The sequence below is a fragment of the Rattus norvegicus genome, chromosome 11 (genome assembly GCF_036323735.1).
Source record: "Rattus norvegicus strain BN/NHsdMcwi chromosome 11, GRCr8, whole genome shotgun sequence".
Classification (NCBI taxonomy): Eukaryota; Metazoa; Chordata; class Mammalia; order Rodentia; family Muridae; genus Rattus; species Rattus norvegicus.
Window position 1 is genome coordinate 81055817 of NC_086029.1, and position 23653 is coordinate 81079469.

Sequence of the window (23653 nt, forward strand, 5' to 3'; positions counted from 1 at the left end):
CAGGCATTGGAAACAGAACTGCAAACCAACAGACCTGGTCCTATAACATGGACAAAGCAGAAGAAGCCTGAGCTGAGACGGAGGTGAGACTGCCTGCACGGTTAACATTAAATACAAATTCAAGGTGAAAAGACAGACAGAAGGATGAGGTGAGTCCAGAGCAGCATGGGCTACTCCAGGGCTGTTTGAGCCTCTTCCTAAGGTTCTCAGGATTCCAGGCTGCATGACTGTATCAGCACACTGTATAATACCAAACTATTAGATAAAACATGTCTCCTTCTCCTTTCTTTTTTATGTAAAGATTTTACGTTTTAAACCATCAGTGTGTGTGTATATTTGTGTAGGATGTATACAGATGAGTGTAAGTCCAGTGGAAGCCAGAGGAGGGTATCAGGTCCCTGAACCACAGATGGTTATAAGCTGCCCAAAAGGGTGCTGGGGACCAAACTGAAGTCCTGTGCAAGAGCAGTAGCCCCTGCAGCCCCCAGTCCTTCTGCCTTTAATAATAGACAGTGGAAAGCTGAGCATGGCAGCACACGCACGATCATGGCCCTTGGGAGCAGGAGGCAGTATGTGTTGAAAGGTGCGGCCAGCCAGCATGTGCTAGCTAGTTTTCATAAACTGGACGCAGGCCAGGATCATCTCAGAAGAAAGAACCTCAACTGAGAAAACACCTCTGACTGGCCTGTGAGGCAAGTCTGTAGGGGATTTTCTTGATTAGTGATTGATGTAGGAGGGCCATTGTGGGTGGTGTCACCCCTGGGGAGGTGGTCCTGGAAGGTATAAGAAAGCAGGCTCAGCCAGCCACAAGGAATGGGCCAGTAAGCACCACGCCTCTGTGGCCTCTGCTCCAGTTCCTGTCTGCAGGTGTCTGTCTTGACTTTTCTTCATGATGGACTGCGAGGTGTAATCGGAAATAAACTCTTCCTTCTCCATGTTGGCTTTGGTCATTGTTTTATCATAGCAACAGAGGAGCAAACTGAGACATGGGTAAGGATCTCTTCACTGGTCATTAAGACTGTAGTAAGCCACTCTCCTGACAGTGAGGCCTGGGGTGTTGCACTGCACTCCCCACCTGACTGGTGACTGCACCACCACACACTTCACACAGACACATGGTGTAAGAGAAAAAGCTCCTATCAAGCATTTAAGTCTAAGCTAGAAACTAAACCAACCAAGCAAAACACTCCGCAGACAACAAGCAAACAAATGAACAAAGTGCAGTCTTGGCCTTTCAGTGATGTACAATCAATTCTAAAGGCAAAAGCTTTCTGGTTAAAGTGCCCTAACTCTAAGTAAGGTAAGTATGGAAAACAATCTTTCACCTCTACATTTACAGCTTTCGACGGAACCAAATCTCAATTTATTTATGACAGGTGTCTCCTAAGTAGCCCAGGCTGGCCCTGAGCTCTCCAGTCTCCTGCCTTGGCTTCACCTGTGCGATGACTGCAGCCAGGAAGCCCCACAGGGGGCTGTCTGCTGTCAGTCTGAAGCATGAGGTACAGAGCCCAGGCTCCCAGCACCTGACCTGTCACTTACTCGGGTTAAGTCCATGCCCAGCTTGAGCTGTGACAGGAGGTGCAGGATGACACTGCGCTGCTCCTCCACGGCCCCCAGGTCATCCTCCTTGTTGTCACAGGTGTCCTCTATCTCATCATCTGCGTTGATGTCTTCAGGTTCCTTCATGTGGGAGAGAGCAGAGTCTACTGTTACTCGGACTTATTAAGGCCTACGAGAAAAACAAGTGCACCTTGGACACTCTTACACTAAGTCTAAACAATCAGGGGGTGGGCAAAACCCTTCTGAAAATACAAATCCATAATTAAGCCAAGAAATAACTTCCCTTGGAGGAGAACATAATGTCCGGTGTTGAACAGATGGTGGTTCTGTAACATATGTAACACATGTTTTTGTTTGTTTGTTTGAGACACCATCTTTCTGTGTAGCCCTAGCTAACCCTGCATTCACCACATAGCCAAGGCTGGCCTCAAACTCGTGTCAATTTTCCTGTCTAGCTTACTGAGACCACAGGAGTAGGCTGACATGCCCAGTTAAAATATACTTATTTTGCAGGAACAATATTTTTCAAAAAGAACCAGGAATGTCCCCTGAATAAACTCATCTTTGACCTAGACCTGGGAATCACCACACCTATAATTTTAAGTGATTTTTGTCTGTTTTGAGACAAAGTCTCTCACCATATAAGGCAAGCTGGCCTTGAACTCACCCTCCTGTGAGGGCATAAGTTTTGAAAATTTCAGGGTTTTTTTTTTTTTAAATTTTTTTTTATTTACTCATTTATTATATATAAGTACACTGTAGCTGTCCTCAGATACACCAGAAGAGGGCATCAGATCTCTCTACAGATGGTTGTGAGCCACCATGTGGTTGCTGGGAATTGAACTCATGACCTCTGGAAGAGCAGTCGGGTGCTCTTAACCACTGAGCCATCTCTCCAGCCCTCAGGGTTTTTTTATTAATTGAAAAAAATTGTGTGTGTGTGTGGTGGGGGGGAGATCTGGAGTCTGGAGTTGTGAGCCACCCAACATGAGAACCACACTCTGGTCCTCTTTAAGAGCAGTATGCTCTCTTAACTGCTATGCCATCTCTCTGACCCAAAATTCAAGAGATCTAAGGAAGAAATATTTGTCCTTGTTTAAACTAAAGCCATAAAGTAAAATTTAATGGTGAATGCACTCCACGTCAAGTCTAAACACTGTGAACTGTATTTTGCTATTCACTCATGCCTGAGAAGATGTGTGATTGAAGAGAGACCTTAGATACACATAAAAACTCTGTAGCCTCTCAGGCAGTCACAATGTCACCAAAAGCATTCTGCATTTTAATCAATAACACCTACAGACTGAAAATGTATACTTCCATGTCACCAGCTCCAATGACTGCTCCAACAACTGCATTTCCATTACTAGGGTTTATGTTTAGTTTCTTAGATTTTGGGGATGAAGGCAAGGATGGGGGAGAGCTTCACTGTATAGCCCAGGCTACATGTCTATTAATACTTGGTAATTTTTGTTTGTTTGGAAGTGTCTTGAAATGGCCTAGGCTGATCTTGAACTCCTGATCCTCTTGCATCCACTTCCCACATGATCAAATTACTGGCAGGCACCCACTCTGGTTCTGACTGTGTGTACAGTGTGAAGGCCAGAGGCGATGTCAGGGATCTTCCTGTACTGCTTTTCATTGATTTTCTTAGACTAGATCTCTCAATGAGCAGCGGTTCACTGACTCTTCCAGGTATCTATCTGCCTGCCTCTGTCTACCTACCCTGTTCCCAGCACTGCAGTTAAAGATGCCACTGCCCCTGGTTTTCACATGCCTGCAGGAAATCCAAACTCAGGCTCTCATACCTGCACGATGGAAACTGCTGAAGGAGTCATGTCCTCAATGCTCCCGGCTTTTATTTCTTTGCCAGAGTCTTCCTTTTTATGTACTAGGCTGGCCTGGAAACTCACTTAGTAGTCCAGGCTGACTTTGAACTTGTGGTGATCCTCCTGCCTCAGCCTTTAGAGTACAAGTTAAAGGCTGGCTACCACACCTGCCCAGCTTGCATTGAACAACAAACATACCGAAGATCAGCAGAACTTCATCAGCAGTCAGCATGTTTATGCAGCAGTGGTGCCCTGCCTCTCACAGAACAGACTGTTAACATCTTTCTGTCAGAGACCTGTATACAGGATATTATCTTTTAGTTGGGCAGCGGTGGTATGAATGTCTCACTGTATAGCCTAGGCTAGTCTTAAACCCAGAGAAATACTTCCTCTATCTATCTCAACCCTATGGAGATGAGCCATGTAAGCACCATGCGGTTGCTGGGATTTGAACTCAGGACCTCTGGAAGAGCAGTCAGTGCTCTTAACCACTGAGCCATGTATGTCTCCAGCTTCAGCTCTGAGGATTTTTAAAAAGAAATATTTTGCTGGTGTCATTTTTTGCTTCCCCTACCACAATTAAGAATTCTATCAAATAAGATACTCATCTGTTTTTGTTCTGTGTGTAGCTAGACCAAAACCAAAACCAAAGCAAACAAACACACACCCGGGGGTGAGCACCTATACACACATACACCTGGGGGGGAGCACCTGTACACACACACACCCGGGGGTGAGCACCTGTACACACACATTCTCCTAAAGAACCTTAAGGTCCAATCCTAGGTACAAAATAAAAAATTTTAAATTCTCAAAATGTTATTTAATAAAGCCCACAATGTAAAGCAACACTCAGGTTCTAAGATAGTGGGCTTCTCACTCTTTTTCTTTAGTTATTATGTGTGTGTGTTTATTATTATGGGCATTCACAGGTGCACATCTGTAGGTCACAAGTCAGCTTTCAGGAGTCGGTTCTCTTCTTCCCTAGGTTCTAAGTACCATACTCAGGGCAAGAGGTTCATGTAGCAAGCTATGCTCTCTGGCCAGGGTTGTAAGCATCATCTTGCTTTATCTTTCTCCTTTTTTCCTATTTCCTCCTCCTCCTCTTTAAAAAAACAAAACCAAAACCAAAAAAAAAACCCCATTTATTTATTTTACGTATGTGAGCACATTGTCACTGTCTTCAGACACACCAGAAGAGGGCATCAGATCCCATTACAGATGGTTGTGAGCCACCATGTGGTTGCTGGGATTTGAACTCAGGACCTCTGGAAGAGCAGTCAGTGCTCTTAACCACTGAGCCATCTCTCCAGCCCCTATTTTCTTCTTTTAAGGAATTCTGTAAACTCATATTATGGCAAATCATTTATGGTCTAGTTTATTTCCTACGTTAAGACTGCACAGACATTTTGTGTGTGTACACCAGAGAGACTTCTGTTTCCATGATCTTGAAGAGCGATGTCAAACCTTATGCCCCTCCTTCAGTGAAGAACCTGGCTGTCAGGAAGCTGCCCCTGCTCTGGATCCTGGGTCAGGTGCGCATAAAAGTCTGCTTCAACATCCACTCAGCATTAGCAAGGGGTAGACAGCCTTCTCTACATATGAACACCACACAAAACCACTGTAGGATATCATCTGAAACTCGGGAGACAGCCGTCGGGGTTAGACAGTGGAGAATTAAGTAATGTCCTCCAGCACTGTGAAACCTCCCTGCCATCTGAGGTTGGAATTTACAGACTACAGATTAAAAAGGCAGACACAGCTTTAGCAGGGGCGCCCCTCACCTTGGTACACTCTCACTCTCAGCACCAGTTAGAGTAAGAACAAAGCCCAGTTACCTCCTGGTTTAAACTCCCTCTACTGGAGGTAATACTAAAGAAAAGCAACCATGCACAACTGTAGAATAATAGTTTTCAGTATAAAAAGTTATTTTCTATTTACTTATTTTGTTTGTATGTATGTATGTATAGCTTGTACATGTGCGTGTGCATGTGTAGGCACATGGTTGTACACATGGAAGTCAGAGGAGAATATGAGGGTACCAATTCTCTCCATCTGCCCCACAGATTGAACTCAAGTTGTCAAGCTTGGCAGCAAGTGCCTTAACCACTGAGCCATCTTGCTGACCTGGTTTTCATTGCTTTAAAATAACAAAACAAACAAACAAATCAAATTTGGATTAGGAAAAGAAAAAATTATTGAAGGTTTTTGAGCCAGGAACTTGTAATGTAGAGCAGGCTGACATGGAGCTCAGAGATGTGCCTGCCCCTGTCTTCCAAGTGCTGGACCAAAGGCATGCACCACCACCACCCCTGAGAAGAGAAATCCTGACAGCCAATGCTAACTAAACCTTGGAGGGAGACAAGAATTCAGAAGGCTCCCTTTTCCTCTGACCTGTCAGGGGCAGCACAGGATGGCCCGAGGTTTGTGAAGCTGACACTGAGTGTGTGCCACCACACCTGGCCAGATGCTTTATTTTTTAAATAAATGTTAATCATTACTTTTTAAAAGCTTAAACAAAAAATGCACTATCAAACTTCAAAAACCATGTTCAAATACGTGAAATCTCGACAAACACAGGTGGCTAGCAGTGACGATGGCCAGGAGTGACTGAGCGTCTAAGAACCTGTGCCATGTGAAGATGGCGGGGGTGGGGGCGGGGGTGGGGGAGAGCGTCAGTCTACCAGATTGATGCTTGCTTCTCTTTTGTCTTCATGTCAGTCGGGGCAGCAAGAAACCACAGAACGAATGTGCGTGTGATGTGTTTAAATGCATGTGGATGTGCACGGCACATGTGGGGAGGAGGACGGCTGGTTCTCTACTTCTAACATTTGGACTCTGTGGGAAGAATTTGGGCCGTGAGGCTCTACAGCGGGAGCCCTTATCCACTGAGCCATCCTGCCCGCCCAGGAGCTACAGCTTTATTCCAGTTTGGTGGAGGTTTACTTCCTCCTTTAGCTGACAGCAAACTGTCTACTACTATACCACAGTGAACAGAATGCATAAAGGTCTATTCTGGCGTACCTGAGAGAGCCTAGCAGCCTTACAGCAACGACCGCCCCTGCATATTTTGTCTGCACTAGGTGATCGTGTCCCATCCCTTACAAATGTCTTATTTTGCCTCCAACATGCTCTGCATTCTTATTTAGGATAGCACGCCGGGCTGCCCGGCCTGCAGTCTGTGTCTTTCACTAGTCAGTCTCAGCTCTCGTGTGGCCCTTTCTCCAGAGCTGCTTCTCTGACATGCTCCTCAACGTAACGTTCGTTCACCATGCCCAGAACCACACCAAACCTTCCCAGAAGGCACTCTCTGATTTCCCTGGCTTTGTGACTAGTAGCACAATTTTATTTTGTTATTTTGGCTCAAAAGCTTCTAATCTGTCACAGTCTGACTGACTTTTGTCATCTGAAAGGCACATTGATGATTCAGTTGCCTGTATTTCTACCTCCACAGTTTCTACAACATTTTAATTCCAAGTCCTATCATATACTAACTTCCATACACGTCCTTCCCCAGGCGCGTGACCCTACTATCTCCCATATGAAGACTCTGTGCTGCCTGAGTTCTTTGGGAGCGTGGATCACACTGTATGCTATGAAGCACTGCTGCAGAAAGTGCCACTTCGCCCTGAGCCATGGCTACAGCGTGTACCAGCCCTGTGATTGGTTCCCGTAAGCCTGACACTGCTGAGTGAGTTTCATCCTTCACAGTCTCACAGGGCGTTATCACCACTCCTGAAGCTCACAGTGCCTAACTGGTTTGCATCACGATTATCATTATTAGTTTTTTTGAAACAAGGTCTCATAACATAGCCATGGAGAGCCCCAAGCTCACTCTGTTTTTGAACTCACAGAGATCCACCTGCCTCTACCTACCAAGTGCTGGGTCAAAGGTGCACAGCACTATGCCCAACCTTTGGCTCACCACATCTCTTTTTTTTTTTTTTGGTTCTTTTTTTCAGAGCTGGGGACCGAACCCAGGGCCTTGCGCTTCCTAGGTAAGCGCTCTACCACTGAGCTAAATCCCCAGCCCCTCACCACATCTCTTTAATGAAAGCCCTATACCGTCTCATTTGTGCCTCTCCCCTGACTCCAGATAGCCTGGTAACTACTAGTGTGCGTGCGTGCGTGCGTGTGTTGTGTGTGTGTGTGAGAGAGGGAGAGAGAGTGTGTGTGTGTGCGCGCGCGTGCATGTGTTCGCGTGGACTCAAGTGTGTCAATGTGTGTTATTTTCTTATTAGCCTGCCTCCCTGGACTTCTCTGCTTTGCATGTTCCTGGCTCCAGTGCTCTTTCATAAATTCAAAGATTCTGACAGGTTTGGAAGTCCTAGTCTCTTATCTTTAAAGAAAGAACTTATTAGTATATAAATAACTATAAAGCCTTCATTATTCTTGACTAAGTAATTATATCGGGGGTGTAATATAAAAAATAATAAAAAAAATCACAGGAGGGAAATAATAGTTAACAATAGTATTTTTATAATAAGAAAGATAAACTAGATAAACAGGGACATTAGCTTAGTATCTTATTTTGATTTTCAAACATTAATTATATAGGCCAGAACATGAGACAGAAAACAGCTTCAACTATCTATGTAATTATGGCAGTCACAAAAATAGCTGACATGAACACAGAAGGCAAAGCAAACAAAATGAAAACCAGGGTTCGGTCCCCAGCTCCGAAAAAAAGAAAGGAAAAAAAAAAGAAAAAAGAAAACCAATGCCCTTTGTGACAACCGTCCTTTGTGACAACCGTCCATCTAGGGCGGACACAGCCCTGTGGCTCTGGAAACAGAACGAGCACCAGTGTCCCCGACTCCTGAAGCTGAGGTGAAGTAGTGCTGTCTGACGTCTGTAGCAGGCACCTCAGTGGGCAATGCTTACAGTCTCAAGACAACATTAAGCTTATAAAAGTAATAGCAATGATTAATAAATCAAATTAATTTAACACTAGTTGATGTGGCACATTCCTTTAATTCCAGCATTCAGAAGAAGGAGGTAGGCAATTCTCTGAGTTAGAAACTGGTCTGATCCATTACAAGACAGCCAGGGCTACACAGAGAAACCCTGCTAGGAAGAACAAATCAAACAAACCAACAACAACAAAGTCCAGAGCAGGGGGGAAGCTGGGTGTGGGGCCAGTGAGGTGAGGCAGGAGAGAAGAGGACTCACAGTTCAAGAACATGCAGGGCTACTCATGAAGGCTAGGCAGGGGAAAGAGTGAGGCCCTGTCACTGGGGCCCCCAAATCAAACAAACAAGCAAAACGAGTATCAGGGAAAAGTAAACTCAAACTAAAAGGGGGACATTATTCTACCTGGAAAACCCATTTCAAGCTCAACTACGTAGAGCGACATAAGCTGCAGGAATGCTAACCCCTCCTCTGGAGTGAGAACAGAACACTTCTGCTGATACAACTGCCTTAACAACAAAAACAACACGGTTCCCTTCTTCCATCAAAATCCAGTTTTCCCATTGCCTTACCCTTGCTAGTCCTCCAGACTCTGCAGCCTCCGGGGCGGCTGCGGGCTTGCTCGGCTCGGTTGCAAAGGGCTGCTCAGCTCCATTTTTATAGTGGTTTGATAAAGGTATCTTTGGTTCCAACCACTCGATTGTCGTCCCTGATGAAGTAAGAGAAAAAGTTTGCGAAGGCTTACTCATAATCTGGGTAGGGGAACAGATCTCTAGATTTTATTTAACAATTTTGTTTTGACTACAAGACTAACACAGTTCAACCTGCACTGAGGAGAGACAGCTGCTTGACATCATTAGCATGAGCACCGTGATTGGGTATCCACAACCAGCCCCCTGCACCTTGAAATGAGACACTACGTAAAAGAACTCAATCCTGAAGAGGGCTGATCTTCTCTTCTGCGTCTGTGAATCATGAAGGGAGCTTCCAAACACTCAATTGGCCACTGATATCAATTATGTCCCTTTAATAATCAAAATGTACATAATTAGATTTTAGTGGGGAGCCACTCTAGGAAATTATGGTAAAACAGCATAATTTGTTTAAATTAGGAATTACAGTTTTCCTAACCAATCAAAATCACTGGCTCTAATTTAAACATGACACGTACATATTCTCTATTTAATTCATAAGCAGCCTAATATCACTTTTAAATGAACTTCTTTCCTGCTGAATGAACAGAGTGACCTAGTGAAGTTAGCGGTCACATTTAGAGACCTGTCATCTTCTCAGTGAGTGGGTCAATGGGCTCTTGTTACCCTCCACTAGTCTAACAAAGTAGACCCTAATCAATAATGGAAATGTTCCGTCCGACTTCGGAGGCTGATCTGCGGTTTACAGAAGCTGGGTTATGGAGTGCAAGAATAAGGAAGACGCAGACTACTGACAGAAAGAGAACAGAAGGATATTTACTACATCAAACGCCAGACTTCAGAAGAGAAATAAATGCCAAATTATCCACCAGGCTAGTAGTGGCTTTCCTTCTTCAATGGCAGTTGGCATTAAGGGGGCATTAAGACTGAAGGAATGCCCAGGCTAAGGTCATGAGGCCTATTATAAAGTTGTACAGAAATGAAAACATTCTCCCTCTAACTTAAAATAACATTTTTGTTATCACTATTCAGATTTTTTCTAAAATATAAGACACATGACTATTAATTAAAAGACCCATGAGCTAGCCAGAAACTAAAAGACTTTAGCAAACCAATGATCTGACATCAAGACCCCTCCAAATCAATACACATACAACTGAGTCTTTAGATAACACGGACTCAGACCCCATGGTCCAGGCACAGTAATACACACTTGTCATCCTAGTACTTAGAAAGCTAGGGCAGCAGTAGCTGAGACTAGCCTGGAATATATAATGAATTTACGGTCAACCTAGACTAATTAGTGATACCTTATGCATGCAAAAATACGACTTTATGAGCTCACCATTCTTCTGAATAGAGATTTCATTTCTCATGTCATGGAAGATTTTAATTTACCAGACATCTTTTCTTAGTCATGAAGAGAACATCAAAGGTAAGACTGCATTAGTTCAAGCCATACTAAAGTTTCACAACTGTTTCAAATGATAAATTCCATTTAATCAAGCCTTTATTTGGCATTTAATATAGTATCCAGCACTAGTGCTGCCTGACAGACTTTTAAGATTAAATAGCACAGATAGAAAGAAGCTGTTTCATTCTCCTAGCAACTCATTCAAATCAACCCCCGTCTTCTCTCAGGGTAACTCATCTAATGTTCAGATTAGGGGAGTAAAGCAAAGCACTCACCTAAGGATGTAATACAACCAGGAAAATGCTACTTAGCATAGGAATGTAACTTCCTGATGTGACATGACATAATATGATACAACACAAGGTATAGCAGGGAGTAAATGAGCAGCGGACAGAGCTGAAGAGCGGACAGAGCTGAAGAGCGGACAGAGCTGAAGAGCGGACAGAGCTGAAGAGCGGACAGAGCTGAAGAGCGGACATGCGCTCGCAATGACTCTGCCCTCAGTAGCTGAAAACAAGAATGGGGAGGGATGCCACTCACTTTAACAGAAACCGAGTGTACAATTACCTTCTGACATGTTGAATTGAAGGTCTCTAACGGTATACTCAATGATGTTAAATATTAGAAATAAAATTACTCTGAATTCCAAAAAAAGTACACAATCAGGAAGTGTGAGTCACATTAGTGCGCCAACTAAAAACCAAGAGACTCAACTGATTTCTTTTCCTTCCCTTCCTTCTTTTCAGGAAGTATTTTCCCAGCATTAGAGCAGGTCTTACGGACATGGCGGTGGTAGACCCTCCCGTCATCTCGGGCTTACCTGAGGGCAGTGCGCCCTTCTGATGCGATGCGTGCTGCAGCTGGAGAATGTGAAAGCAGTCATTTAAGCAGTTCATAGTTGCCATCGAAGTGGCTTTGAGCATCAGGAGGTCCTGGTCCAAGGAACTAAGAAGGCCCGAGGCAGGAAGGCATTCGATCCGTCTAATTAGGTCTCGTTGTTGTCCTTCAGCATGAGACATCATCTGAGGAAAACAGCAGTCCTATGGGTCTTACAGCAGGACACATGCAATGCTCGTTGGTCATTTAAATAATAGCATTCCCTCTCTGAAGCATTCCAGGGTGGCTTGGGCTTAGAAATTTATCTGAACTTTGCTAGGCTATTTTCCTGCTTTAAAAATTATTTTATTATTTTGTGTTTGGGTCTTTTTGTCTGCATACATATATGTGTACCACACACATGTAGTGCCCCCAGAGACCAGAAGAGTGCATCAAATCCCTTGGGACAGGAGCTACAGACAGTAGTGTGCCACCACATGGGTGCTAGAGGTTGAACCCAGGTCCTCTGTAAGAGCAGCCAGTGGTCTTTACCACTCTAGCCCTGGCTAGGCTATTTTCAATTAAAGGGCACTTAATCAACTGAAGATTGTGACCTTGGTCAGCTGTACTTTTAGAAGCAATAAAGCTCAAAATGCTTGCCACTTTTTGCTAACAGCATTACTTCATCGAAGTCACAGAAAGAAGATTCAGAACGCTGTCAAAAGCAGCATTGAATTTAATTCCACAGTTAAAATCAATTTCCAGTTTGAGCCCACATCACTTTGCTCTGATACTTTAGTCGGGCTTAATGTGAGCTACTGGGAAAGCTTTATAGTCTTGCCTCATCCCTCACCTAACTTCTTAGTCCCCGCCTCATCCCTCACCTAACTTCCTAGTCCCCGCCCTCATCCCTCACCTAACTTCCTAGTCCCCGCCCTCATCCCTCACCTACCTTCCTAGTCCCCGCCCTCATCCCTCACCTAACTTCCTAGTCCCTGCCTCATCCCTCACCTAACTTCTTAGACAGGAGGTCTTGACTTCTTGTTCTTGCTATTGTTAGGCTGGGTTTAGAGCAAGTGCGACATTAAAAACTTTTCAGGAAAAAATATTTTAATTAAAACATTCTTTAATTAGGAGCCACCACTACTTCTACCTACTTGCCACCCCTCGTCTCTCTCTGTAACTCACTATGTAGACCAGGTTGGCCTTGAACTCAGAGATCCATCTATCTCTGCCTCCCAAATGCTGGGATCAAAGGCGTGCACCAATACTGCCCAACTCAAAAATTTAACTTTTTAAATTCTTATTTATGTGGATGTCTGTGTACCTGCTAATCTGTGTGCAGCACGTTCATGCAGTAACTAAGGCATCAAATCCCTCGGGACCAGAGCTACATACAGATGGTTGTATATGTGTACCCACTATCTGGGTGCTGGAGAATGAGCAAATCCTCTGCGAGAGCAGCCAGTGCTCTTAACCACACAGAGGGACACACAAGCACATGCACATACGGAGGAGTAAAAATGTAACTAAAAGCTTTTCAACAAAGGAGTAAAAACGTTAACTAAAAGCTTTTCAACAAAGAAAAGTCTAGGACCATAAGAATTCACTGCTGAATTTAACCAGACTTCTGTTGTTTATTTTGAGAGAGTCTCACTGTGTAGCTCTGACCAGCTGGGAACTCACTATATTGACCAGGTTGGCCTTGAATTTACAGAGATCTGTCTGCTTCTGCTTCGAGAGGGCTGAGATTAAAGGCTTGCACCACCATACCCAGTACTGAGCCAGATGTTTAAGGAAGAAATAAGAGCAACAGCCCTGAAAGGATTCCACTAAAAAGAAAGGAAAGGAACAGCCCCGGCCTCAGACACCTGTTACCCCATTTGGTAAGAACATTCTACAAAAAGAAGACAGAGCTGGGACAAGGTAGCTCAGTGGTAGAGCATTTGCTTAGTATGAGTAAGTCCTGTGTTCAACCTAAGGACTTGGGGATGGGTGGTGGTGATTATAGGCTCTGAACTCAGATGGCAAAAAGAAGACCTAAAGAATTCAGTCCTTTATGATAAAGTGCCCTGCTAAGTTAGGTACAGAGGATCATATCTCAACATGAAAAAGACGATATACAACAAAGCCTTAACCAACATCTCATTAAATGGGGAAAATTGTGAAATATTTCTGCTGACATCAGGAACAAGGTAAGTGTGTCCACCTTCACTACTACTCTTATTTGATGTAATTGTTGAAATTAGGGCCAAAGTAATAAGGTACGTGAAATCAAATTGCTCCTTTTACTCTTGATATGAGTCTACATTAGAAAAACCCAACAATCCTACCAAAAGATTCTTTTTAAAAAAGGGCTGGAGATGTAGCTCAATGGTCGGGAGCTTGTCAACCATACAAGGGATCCTGGGTCCATTCTCTAGCAGGGCAAAACAAGACAAATGTGCAGGTATGGTACAATGTGCCTGCAACACCAGCACTTGGGAGGTCAGGGCAAGACAATGGAAGTTTAAAGATCAGCCTGGTATATACTGCAAGACTCTATCTCAAACTAACGATGAGGATGATGGTGGTGATGATGATGTGATGGTGACTGTGATGGTGGAGGTGATGGTGATAGTGACGATGACAACAGTGAGGACGAAGGTGGGTGGAGAGATGGCTTGGTGGTTAAAAGCACTTGCTAATCTTCCAAATGACCCAAGTTTGGTTCCCAGAACCCATAACAGGCAACCCCTAACTACTACTCACATGTGACTCTTGACATTTCCTGGCCTCCAAGGGCATCCACACATGTAAAACACACACACACACACACACACACACACACACACACACACACACACACAGAGAGAGAGAGAGAGAGAGACAGACAGAGACAGAGAGAGAGAGGGAGAGAGGGAGAGAGAGAGATAGAGTGTGTGAATCTTAAAAGTTACAAGTGGGGCTAGCGGGATGGTTCAGCAGTTAAGGGCACTTTTGCCCTGGCAGAGGACCTGCATTTGGTTCCTAGCATTCCCATGGCAGGTCAGAACCATCCACAACTCCACTTCCACGAGATTCAGTCCCCTTCTCTGCTCTCTGTAGCACCAGGCATGCATGGGGTATACTCACACACATACATTTTTAAAAATTCTTTTTATAAAACATTGAGATGGTTCAGCAGTTACGCATCACTCATGGTTTTCTAGAGGATGTGAGTTCAATGTCCAGCATCAAGTCAGGTGGCCCACAGTTACCTGCAAGCCCAGCTCCAGGGACTCGTGACAGGTCTGGCCTCTGAACATGTGGCATACATTTCTACAGATGCACACACTCACAAACTTAAAAAGAGATGGATTAACCAAAGCAGGTAGGTCTGGCGGCACAAGCACTCAGGAGGTTAGGGCATGAGGACTCTCAAATTCAAGGTCAACAAAGCTATAGAATGAATGCTGACATCAAGGTCAACCTGGGCTGTTTGGCAAGGCTCTGCATCAAAGAACTGTCACCTATGAAAGGACACTAGTCCACTTGACCATGTGGTTCTAGCAGGCCTTGTCCTTCTCCCCCATTCCCTCTGCCTTGCTAAAAACCTTTAGATTCCTGAAGCTAGTCTCCAAGGTCTATTCCCTAATTTGGCCACTTCCTCCCTCTGAGCCTGACTACCAAGGTTCACCTATCAAAGTATTGAAGCCTAGAAAGCAAATATCCCCTTTGGAGTACCTAATTAACAGGACCAATGAAAACTGAACACCTCATCCAAACACAGGGTTTCCCATTTTACCTTTATAACTGTCATTTTCCTATGGGCTATGTCTGTCTCCTTCCTCTCTATCCAGAGTCCTTGGTCTCATTCCAGGACAAATATCCCTACCCACTCTCCTTTGTCCTCTTTCCCTTCTCTCTCTTCCTCTAACTCCTGTCTTTGTCCCTTATCCCGCCCTCTGAGACAAATCTCCTCTGTACAGAGAACTTGATCTTGGGGTGTCCTGAGCTGAGACGGATCCTTTCCATCTGTCAGTCACCCTCCTGCCCTGCCAAATATCACAAATAGCAGAATATTAATAAAATTAGCATAAAAATCAGTAGTTTTATATACAAATCATGAGCTTACTAACAAATCATAAAAACAATCATTTTCACTATACCAAAGACAGGGATGAGGGTTGAACCTGGTGGAAACGCATTTGTTCAGCATATGCAAGACAAAGACCTCAGATTCCCCATTTTGTGGGAAAAAAATTAAATTATCATTTTCATTGACGCAGAAAAGGCAGAGATGCTTCTTCAGTGGGCTGCTTGGCCTTGTCAGTGTGGGGTACTTGTCCTGCCCAGCATCCCCACAGCTGAGGTTTCCTTTAGAGCATGCTAATACTGGAAGCACAAAGAAATAGCTCCTGAAGCACGGTGAGAACTGCAAGTCATTCTTAGAGGTCACGCGACAATTTATTAACATCTGCTACTTATAACGTGGTTTCCAGAATAAACTTTGATATTTGTTACTGTAAGATTGAAGTCAGGCACTTGAGAAACTTAAATGATAAACAATGAAAGTGGCTTTTTCTTTGGCAATGGGTCTATGTAGCCCAGGCCTACCTCTGCCCTTGGGTGCTGCGATTAAAGGCATGTGCCACCACATCCAGCTCTCAGTCCCTTACTGATGGCCGCTGGCTTAAGAGCATTTGACTTGCAGGTTCATACATTGCTACTTTATAATTAAGGTAATGAGCATTTCAACAGTTAGCAGCAATCTTAGCTTTAAGATTTTTATAGGGCTGGAGAGATGGCTCAGCGGTTAAGAGCACTGGCTGCTCTTCCAGAGGTCCTGGGTTCAAATCCCAGCAACCACATGGTGGCTCACAACCATCTGTAATGGGATCTGATGCTCTCTTCTGATGTGTTTGAAGACAGCTACAGTGTACTTATATATAATAAATAGATAAATCTTTAAAAAAAGATTTTTTATAACTTTTGTCACAGAAATTTTAATTTAATATCCAAGAACTAAAAGTTGAGTTTTTGGATTATGTGTATGTGAATTTTGATTATTTGTATAACTGATGCCTTTAACAAGTTAAGAGGTTTAAAAGATACGTCTCTCATTTATTTGTGTGTGTGCGTGTGTGTGTGTGCGCATGCACGCGCGCGCACGTGCATGTATGTAATCAAAGTGTATGAATATGATGTGCCATGGCACGTGTGGGCAGAGGCCACCTTGTGGGAATCAGTGCTCTTCCTCCACCATGTAGGTTCTGGGGATCAAGCTCTGGTCATCAGGCTTGGTGGGCAAGCACCTCTATATTCTAAGCCAGCTCTCAGACTTTCAAGTAATCTTGTGTGTGTGTGTGGGGGGGGTTATTTATTTATTTTGGGAGGCAAAGTCTCACTATATAGCCTTGGCTGACCTGGAATTCACTCTGTAGACCAGGCTGAGCTTAAACTCAAAGACTGACTCGTCTCCCAAGTGCTGGGACTAAAAATCACCACACCTGGCCTAAATTTTAATTTTAAAAACTTACCTAGTAACAAAAAATACCAGGAAGAACGATTTAAGAAAAAGAAAAGAATTTACACATTGCTTTTTATGAGAAGGATGCTTTATAACTTATTTATGTAACTGGACTAGAATCAAAAGCAGTTGTCTTGTGTGTCTCAAAGCATATCACTTAATCTCTCTAAGCTTCAAGTTCTTTATCCATAAATACAGACAATGCATCCTGATGAAGGGCACACGCTCCCTAGCCTTCTGCTTTGAGACTCTTGAAGCATTTACAGTATTATTTCCACAACCCACTTCTTAGTCACCTAGAAGCTCTTCTCAATTTAGCTTAGCAAACAATACTTGAAATAGTCACAACCCAACAAACTGATCCTTTATTAATTAGAATTAAAAAGAAATATGAGATAGGGCAGTATCAGAATTTGTGCATAATAAATTTTTATGTGTCACTCTGCCCGTCTGGTCTTGGGTTTTGTTTGGCTCTGCAGCTTGAGCCCAGACTGGTGTGCACTAGCCTAGCCATACTCTCTACACTGAGCTCATGCCTTCTGCCCTATAGATACCATTTCGTTGTTTCTTTTTTTTTTTTTTTTTTTTTTTTTTTTTTTGTTCTTTTTTTCGGAGCTGGGGACCGAACCCAGGGCCTTGCGCTTCCTAGGTAAGTGCTCTACCACTGAGCTAAATCCCCAGCCCCTTCGTTGTTTCTTAAAGAAGAGTCTCTACTTAGGCTGTATGTCGTGCTCACTGGGTTTAATGTTTCCTCTGATATCATGCTGTAGCCTATTGAAGACTTTTTTTGGGGGGGAGGTTGCTATACTCTTTTGCTCCTAAATATCTACAGGGGTTCTGCACCACTGTAATGCATTAAGCTCCTCAGTAAATGGCAGGAACCCTAGATTTTATTAACAAGCTGGTGGCACGCTGCTGGACAGATTCTGATCTGTCCAAGCCTGACTAGGCTGTTACTTGCCAATTTGTCCCACCTAGGCTGATTCTCTTGTAGCTCTCTGTCCTTAGGGCGAACTTCTCTTGGCCATGTGTTCCTGGTCCCTCCTTCGATGGTCACCTCCTCCTCCCTCCTCCTCCTCCTCTCCACCCCCTGCTCTCTCTGAGTTCCCTCACTTGATGGACAGTCCCTCCCTCCTATCCTCTCTGCTCAGGCATAGGCTCCAGCCTTTGATTGACCAATCAGAGATTATTGGGGAACATTCTTTAGTGCACATTGGTCAATACAATACCCATGTCCAGACTGCACCCTGAACTTGGAGGACAGAACTCAACATCTGAATACACAGCACATTAAGAGCAACTGGAGCTCATACTGGCGAGCCTTCTTCCTTGGCATTCCAAGTGCTGTAAGATCACAGGCATGGTCTACCATGTTCGGACTAATGACTTTTGATCATAAATCTTACAACGAAGGAACCAGTAGTTTTATTTGAAAATGAAGTCAGACAGACACAGATTTTTTTAAAAGAAAACTAAAAAATATTAGATTCTGGAAAAATGACAGTATGCCCACACATAGTTGTAAGACATGAAGAATTTAGAATATCAATCTTACTATTTTATCATTTATCCTATCAGAATGGATGGAAACCCTGATGGACCCTCAAGACACAAACAGAACTTACAAGGCTGTGAGAACCAGGCACACTGCTGTTCTGAGCACTTGGCCTCCGAGTCATACTTACTTCTCTGACCTCCACAAGATGGTCTGGATGCAAGTGAGCTCTTTTGTTCACTGATTGCAGTTTGGAATGTCCAACATTAAAAAAAGAAATGGCATTCTGACTTGGTCTCCTCTGGGATATGGGAGAATTACCACTAGATGCAAGCGAGAAGCTCCGGGACTTCAAGGGAGGGTTATTCTGTCAGAAAAAGAAAACAATTTCTCTTGTGCTTTTTACAATTTTGGCTCTCTTGCCATCAAATTACCATATACTTCAGGCTTTATACATGTACAGTTTTGAGAATATATTAACATCAGATTTGATTTAGGCAAATTTTTGAAGATTAATTTTATGCTATTCAAAAATTAGAAAGTTGAAATTTCCAGTTTATCATTCTGAAAGAAGTTGTATATGTTTTGAAAGTCTGTTAGAATAACATTTCCTGATTTCCTTTTTTTTTTTTTTTTTTTTTTATGGTTCTTTTTTTCGGAGCTGGGGACCGAACCCAGGGCCTTGCGCTTCCTAGGTAAGCGCTCTACCACTGAGCTAAATCCCCAGCCCCGCTGATTTCCTATTTTAACACTAAAACACAAAGACAACATAATAAGGAATGAACGTTGTGTGTGCAACAATAGTCTCCTGAAGGAAACGTCAGGTACGGATCTCTGGAACAATCCGGTACTCTCTGATCATTGTTAATGACTAGCAGTTTCCACCATGAGTAAAGCATCACACTGTTTTTCTTGCAGACGAGGCCTAAGACCTAAACATGGTGCTTTGTCTGCAGTGTTTTGAGAAAGGGTCTAGCCCAAGCTAGTATCAAACTCACAAAGCCTCCAAAGTGCTATCATTACAGGTCCACCATTTCCAGACCTAAGTCATAATTTAAAAACAATCAGTGAGGAAAATGCAAGGAGGGAAAAAAAATAGAAGACAATATATGAAGAAAAAATTGTTATCCACAGATATGAAATCCTTTAAATGAGCTACTCATGTACCACTTTTTAGACTCCCCACATCCAACAATTTAGTCCCTTAAAACAAAACAAAGGGTTGGGGATTTGGCTCAGTGGTAGAGCGCTTGCCTAGCAAGCGCAAGGCCCTGGGTTCGGTCCCCAGCTCCGAAAAAAAGAAAAACAAAACAAAACAAAACTCAAACAGTCTAAAAAGCAAAGCATGGAAAACAAACAAACAAAACACTTCCATAAAAGGACATAAATTATTGGGCTGGTGAGGAGACTCAGTGAGAAGCATCTGCCGCAAAGCACGACAGCCTGAATCCAATCGCTGGAACCCACGCTGAAGGAGAGCACCTACTTCTAAAGAACCCTCTGACCTCCATCCGCAATGTGGGAGGGAAGCATGTGCACGCACGTGTACACACACATGAGAATAATCCAGAACCTTTTTTTTTTCCCCTTTTCTTTTTTTCGGAGCTGGGGACCGAACCCAGGGCCTTACCACTGAGCTAAATCCCCAACCCCCAGAACCTTTTTAAAGACACTCAAATTAACAACTAACAAGCACATGGAAAGGGAGTCAACATGATTAATCATTTGAGGAGAAGTAAGATGAAAATCATGAGATCACTGGAGAGCACAGAAGTTAGGGGCCAGGGACATGGCTCAGTCCACAAAGTGATTACAGCTTTAGCATAGAATCAAGTTCAGACCGCCAGTACCCAGATAAGAAGCTGGGCACAACACACAATGTCTATAATCCCAACACTTGGGAGACAGACAAGTGGATCCCAAGAGCTCAGATAAGCCAAATTAGTGAGCTCCAGGCTCAGTTCAAGACCTGTCTCCAAAAACAGGGTAGGAGTCACTGAGGAAGAACTCAGTGTTGACCTATAGCCTCCGCATGCACATACACTCATATATACACACATACACAAGAACTGCCATATGTCCCAGAAATTCTACTCCTACATACATACATACGTCCAAGAAATAAAAGGAGGGGCTGGCAAGATGGCTCAGTCAGTAAGGTGCTAGCCACAAAAACATGAGGATCTGAGTTTGATCCCCAGCACCCGTGTTAAATAGGCAGGCATACTGGTGTGAGACTTTAATCCCAGAGCTGGGGAGGTGAATGCAGGTGGATCCCTGTAGCTCACTGGTCAGTTAGTTTAGTCAAAGCAGTGAGCTCCAGGTTCACTGAGAGACCTGTTTCAAAAAAGAAAAGGTGAAAAGTGACTGAGGAAAATACCTACCTGGCTTTGAACTCTGACCTCCACCCTGTGTGCATACACACACACACACACACACACACACACACACACACACACACACCCCTAAGGTAATATTTTCACTCAACCTCACTCATGGCATCTATTGAATGAAAACACTACCAAGTAAGGGGACTCACACCTGTGATCCTATCACACAGGAGGCTGAGGCAAGATGGGGAGGAAAGTGGTTGTCAGTCAAGCATTTGCTGCCTGAGTGTGAGCTAGAATCTGGATCCCCTGCACCTATGTAAAACAGCTGGGCTTGGTGGAACATTCTGTAACCTTAAGACTGGCAAAGAGGAGACAGGTGGACCCCTGGAGCTTACTGGCTAGCGTGCCTACTCAAATCATAGAGCTGTTCCAGGCTAAGAAAGACAAAGTAAAGAGAGGTCGAGGGAGGTAAACATATGGACACCACATAAACACTCACGGACTCGCCCACATATACACACAAGGCTGAGACAGGGGAGTCTGGGGGATGTGGCTTAATTGGCAGAATGCTTGTCTAACATGTATGAAGTCCTGGATTTGACTTCATACATGACCTGGGTATCATATAAACCCAATGTGGTATAAAATGCTTATAATTGTAGTACTTGGAAGAGAAGCAGGAAAAGCAGATGTTCAGGTCAGCATGAGATACATGAGAACCTATCTCAAAAAAAGAAAAAGAAAAAGCCAACCTGGGCTATACAGCAAGTTCTAGGCCAGTCTGAATTGGAGTGAGGCCCAGTCTCAAAAACTAAATTAAAAGAAAGTACATATGAAAGAGAACAGCTAGTAGGCTGGCATGGTGGCTTACATCTATAACCCCAACACTTGGAAAGCTGGGGCAGTTTTCAAGGCCAGCCACAAGCAGCGTACATAGAATGGGTTTGGGGGAAGAACTATTTGTTATGTGTAAGTATGCCTGAACCTTGAAGGGGAAAAAGCCGACACAATAAACCACGGTCATAAGTCCACAAACAAGAGCCTAGGGTTCAGGAAGCAGAGAACAGAAGTGGCTGTTAATAATCTTGGGTGTCTAGGGGAAGATAGAAACATTCTCTAGTTACATGGCTACCAAGGCCACACAATCTTTTTTTTTTTTTTTAAGATTTATTTATTTATTTATTTATTTTATGTATCTGAGTTCACTGACTCTGTCTTCAGACACAGCAGAAGAGGGCATCAGATCCCTTTACAGATGGTTGTGAGCCACCATGTGGTTGGTTGGTGGGAATTGAATTCTGGTCTTCTGAAAGAGCAGTCAGTGCTCTTCACCTCTGAGCCCAAGGCTGCATAATCATAACTACACTAACATCACAGGATTATACTTTACAGTGTATCAATTTATAATGTGTGAACGGTATCTCAATGTATTTTAACAATCATTGACTTTGTATGTATGCATGTGTGCACATCACCAGCATACATGGGAAACAAGAAGACTGTTCTCAAGAGACGGTTGTCTTCCAACCACGTGAGTCCAAGAGATGAAGCTGAGGTGCTCAAGCTTGGTGGCAATGACCCTACCTCACTGGCTCTACTTACCACATTTAGAAGCATAAAGCCCACAGTTCCCGTTTTTGACTGACACTGTGTACAAGCCCACGTACCTTTCCAATAGCTTCCGTGTGGTGCTGTGTACATATCTGAAGTCTGCTCACCCAGTGCTGCCGCTCTTTGGCATCTGTGGCTGATGAAGAATACAGACGTTACTTACTTCTACACTTACTTGGGGAACACAATTAGTTGTCCACAGGTCATGGATGAGTAAAAGCAAAGGCTAGCATTACTTTCCTTACAGAAAATGTCACTGACCAAGAGGACTAAAGGGTCACCCTTGCTAGGAGTGCACAAACCCCATGTAGCAGGTGAGGACATAATAAGGTCATATTTGTTTCTGTTTATTTACTTATTTTTGTTTTTCAAGACAGGCTTTCACTGTGTAGCCCTGGCTGTCCTACAACTCACTCTGTAGACCAGGCTGCCTCCCAAGTGCTGGGATTAAAGGTGTGTGGCACCACTGCTAGCTGATGTCCCTATTTGAGCAGACAACCTTGAATAAGAACCTGAAGGGTCAGCAGTCCTTTCAGACCTCAGCAGATGGTCAAGTTGGAGAGCCACTATTCTTTATGTATATTTATTCAGCTAAAAAACCCACACATTTTTTTCATAAATTAACCTAGACAGAGGTTATAAGCCAGGCATGGCAGCACAAGTCTGTAATTATAGCTCTCAGAGGCAAAGGGCAAGCATTTGAAGCCAGCCTGGGCTATGTAGCAAGACCCTGTCTTAAAAGCTCAAGCAAGTACATGGTCCTACCACTCTGCACATTCCAATTTTATCAAAAACCAATATGAAAACCCAAACCCCAAACCAAACATGGCAAGTTAAATTTATCTAATGAATATGGGCATAACACACCCACAATTGTAGTTATCAGTCACTAAAAGATGTCAAAAGGACAATGGGCGAAAGAGAAAAATTCCCTGTGGCAGACATAAAACAGTAATATTTAAATGTCTAGGTCTTACAGTTATCACTAATCAGGTTTCATTCATAAAATAAATCGTTTTTATCAGGCCCAACACTAAACAGACTCATTCACTGGCCAACTTGAAAACCATTATTAAAGCAGATTTCATAACCTGTCAGAGCAGTTCCAGGACTGTCCTGTGGTGTGTCATCAGTGACAGTGGGCCCTGAGCTAGGCCTGACATCGGCGTGGGGCGGGGCAGGGCAGCTTCTGCTGGGGGACCCCAGTGCTAGGTCTCAGCCTACCTCTGAGTTTATACTGCTCTCCGCTGGCAGCATTCACTGTGAAGGTGTGGGAGTCCTCATCGCTGGGTGAGATCACAGCCCCCGCAAGCTGCAAAGTCCCTCTGGGTTTCTGATTCCTAGACTGTTCATTCACAAAGTACTCCAACAGCCCCGCTTCATTGTTTAAAACAAAAAACCTGCAATGATGTTAAAAAAAGTTGTGATTTTGAAACATTTACCCTAGCTAAACTAAAGCACGCAAACTTCTAACATTTAAAAACTACAGTGGTTTCTTTATTGAAAAACTCACAACAGGGGTTGGGGATTTGGCTCAGTG

The 23653-nt window shown here is 43.6% G+C and overlaps 1 protein-coding gene across 6 annotated transcripts in view; it reads right to left on the reverse strand.

The window, feature by feature from the left end:
- Positions 1-23653, reverse strand: part of Osbpl11 (oxysterol binding protein-like 11) — an 83129-nt gene that overhangs the window by 17058 nt on the left and 42418 nt on the right. For 5 of the 6 annotated variants that reach the window (XM_006248451.5, XM_063270516.1, XM_006248452.4 and 2 more), the window contains 6 exon segments: positions 23338-23513; positions 22170-22249; positions 18360-18536; positions 11188-11389; positions 8873-9009; positions 1540-1680 (listed from right to left, as the gene is read on the reverse strand). In XM_006248451.5, coding sequence (XP_006248513.1) covers positions 1540-1680; positions 8873-9009; positions 11188-11389; positions 18360-18536; positions 22170-22249; positions 23338-23513 — 913 coding nt within the window. 6 annotated transcript variants of the gene reach the window in all.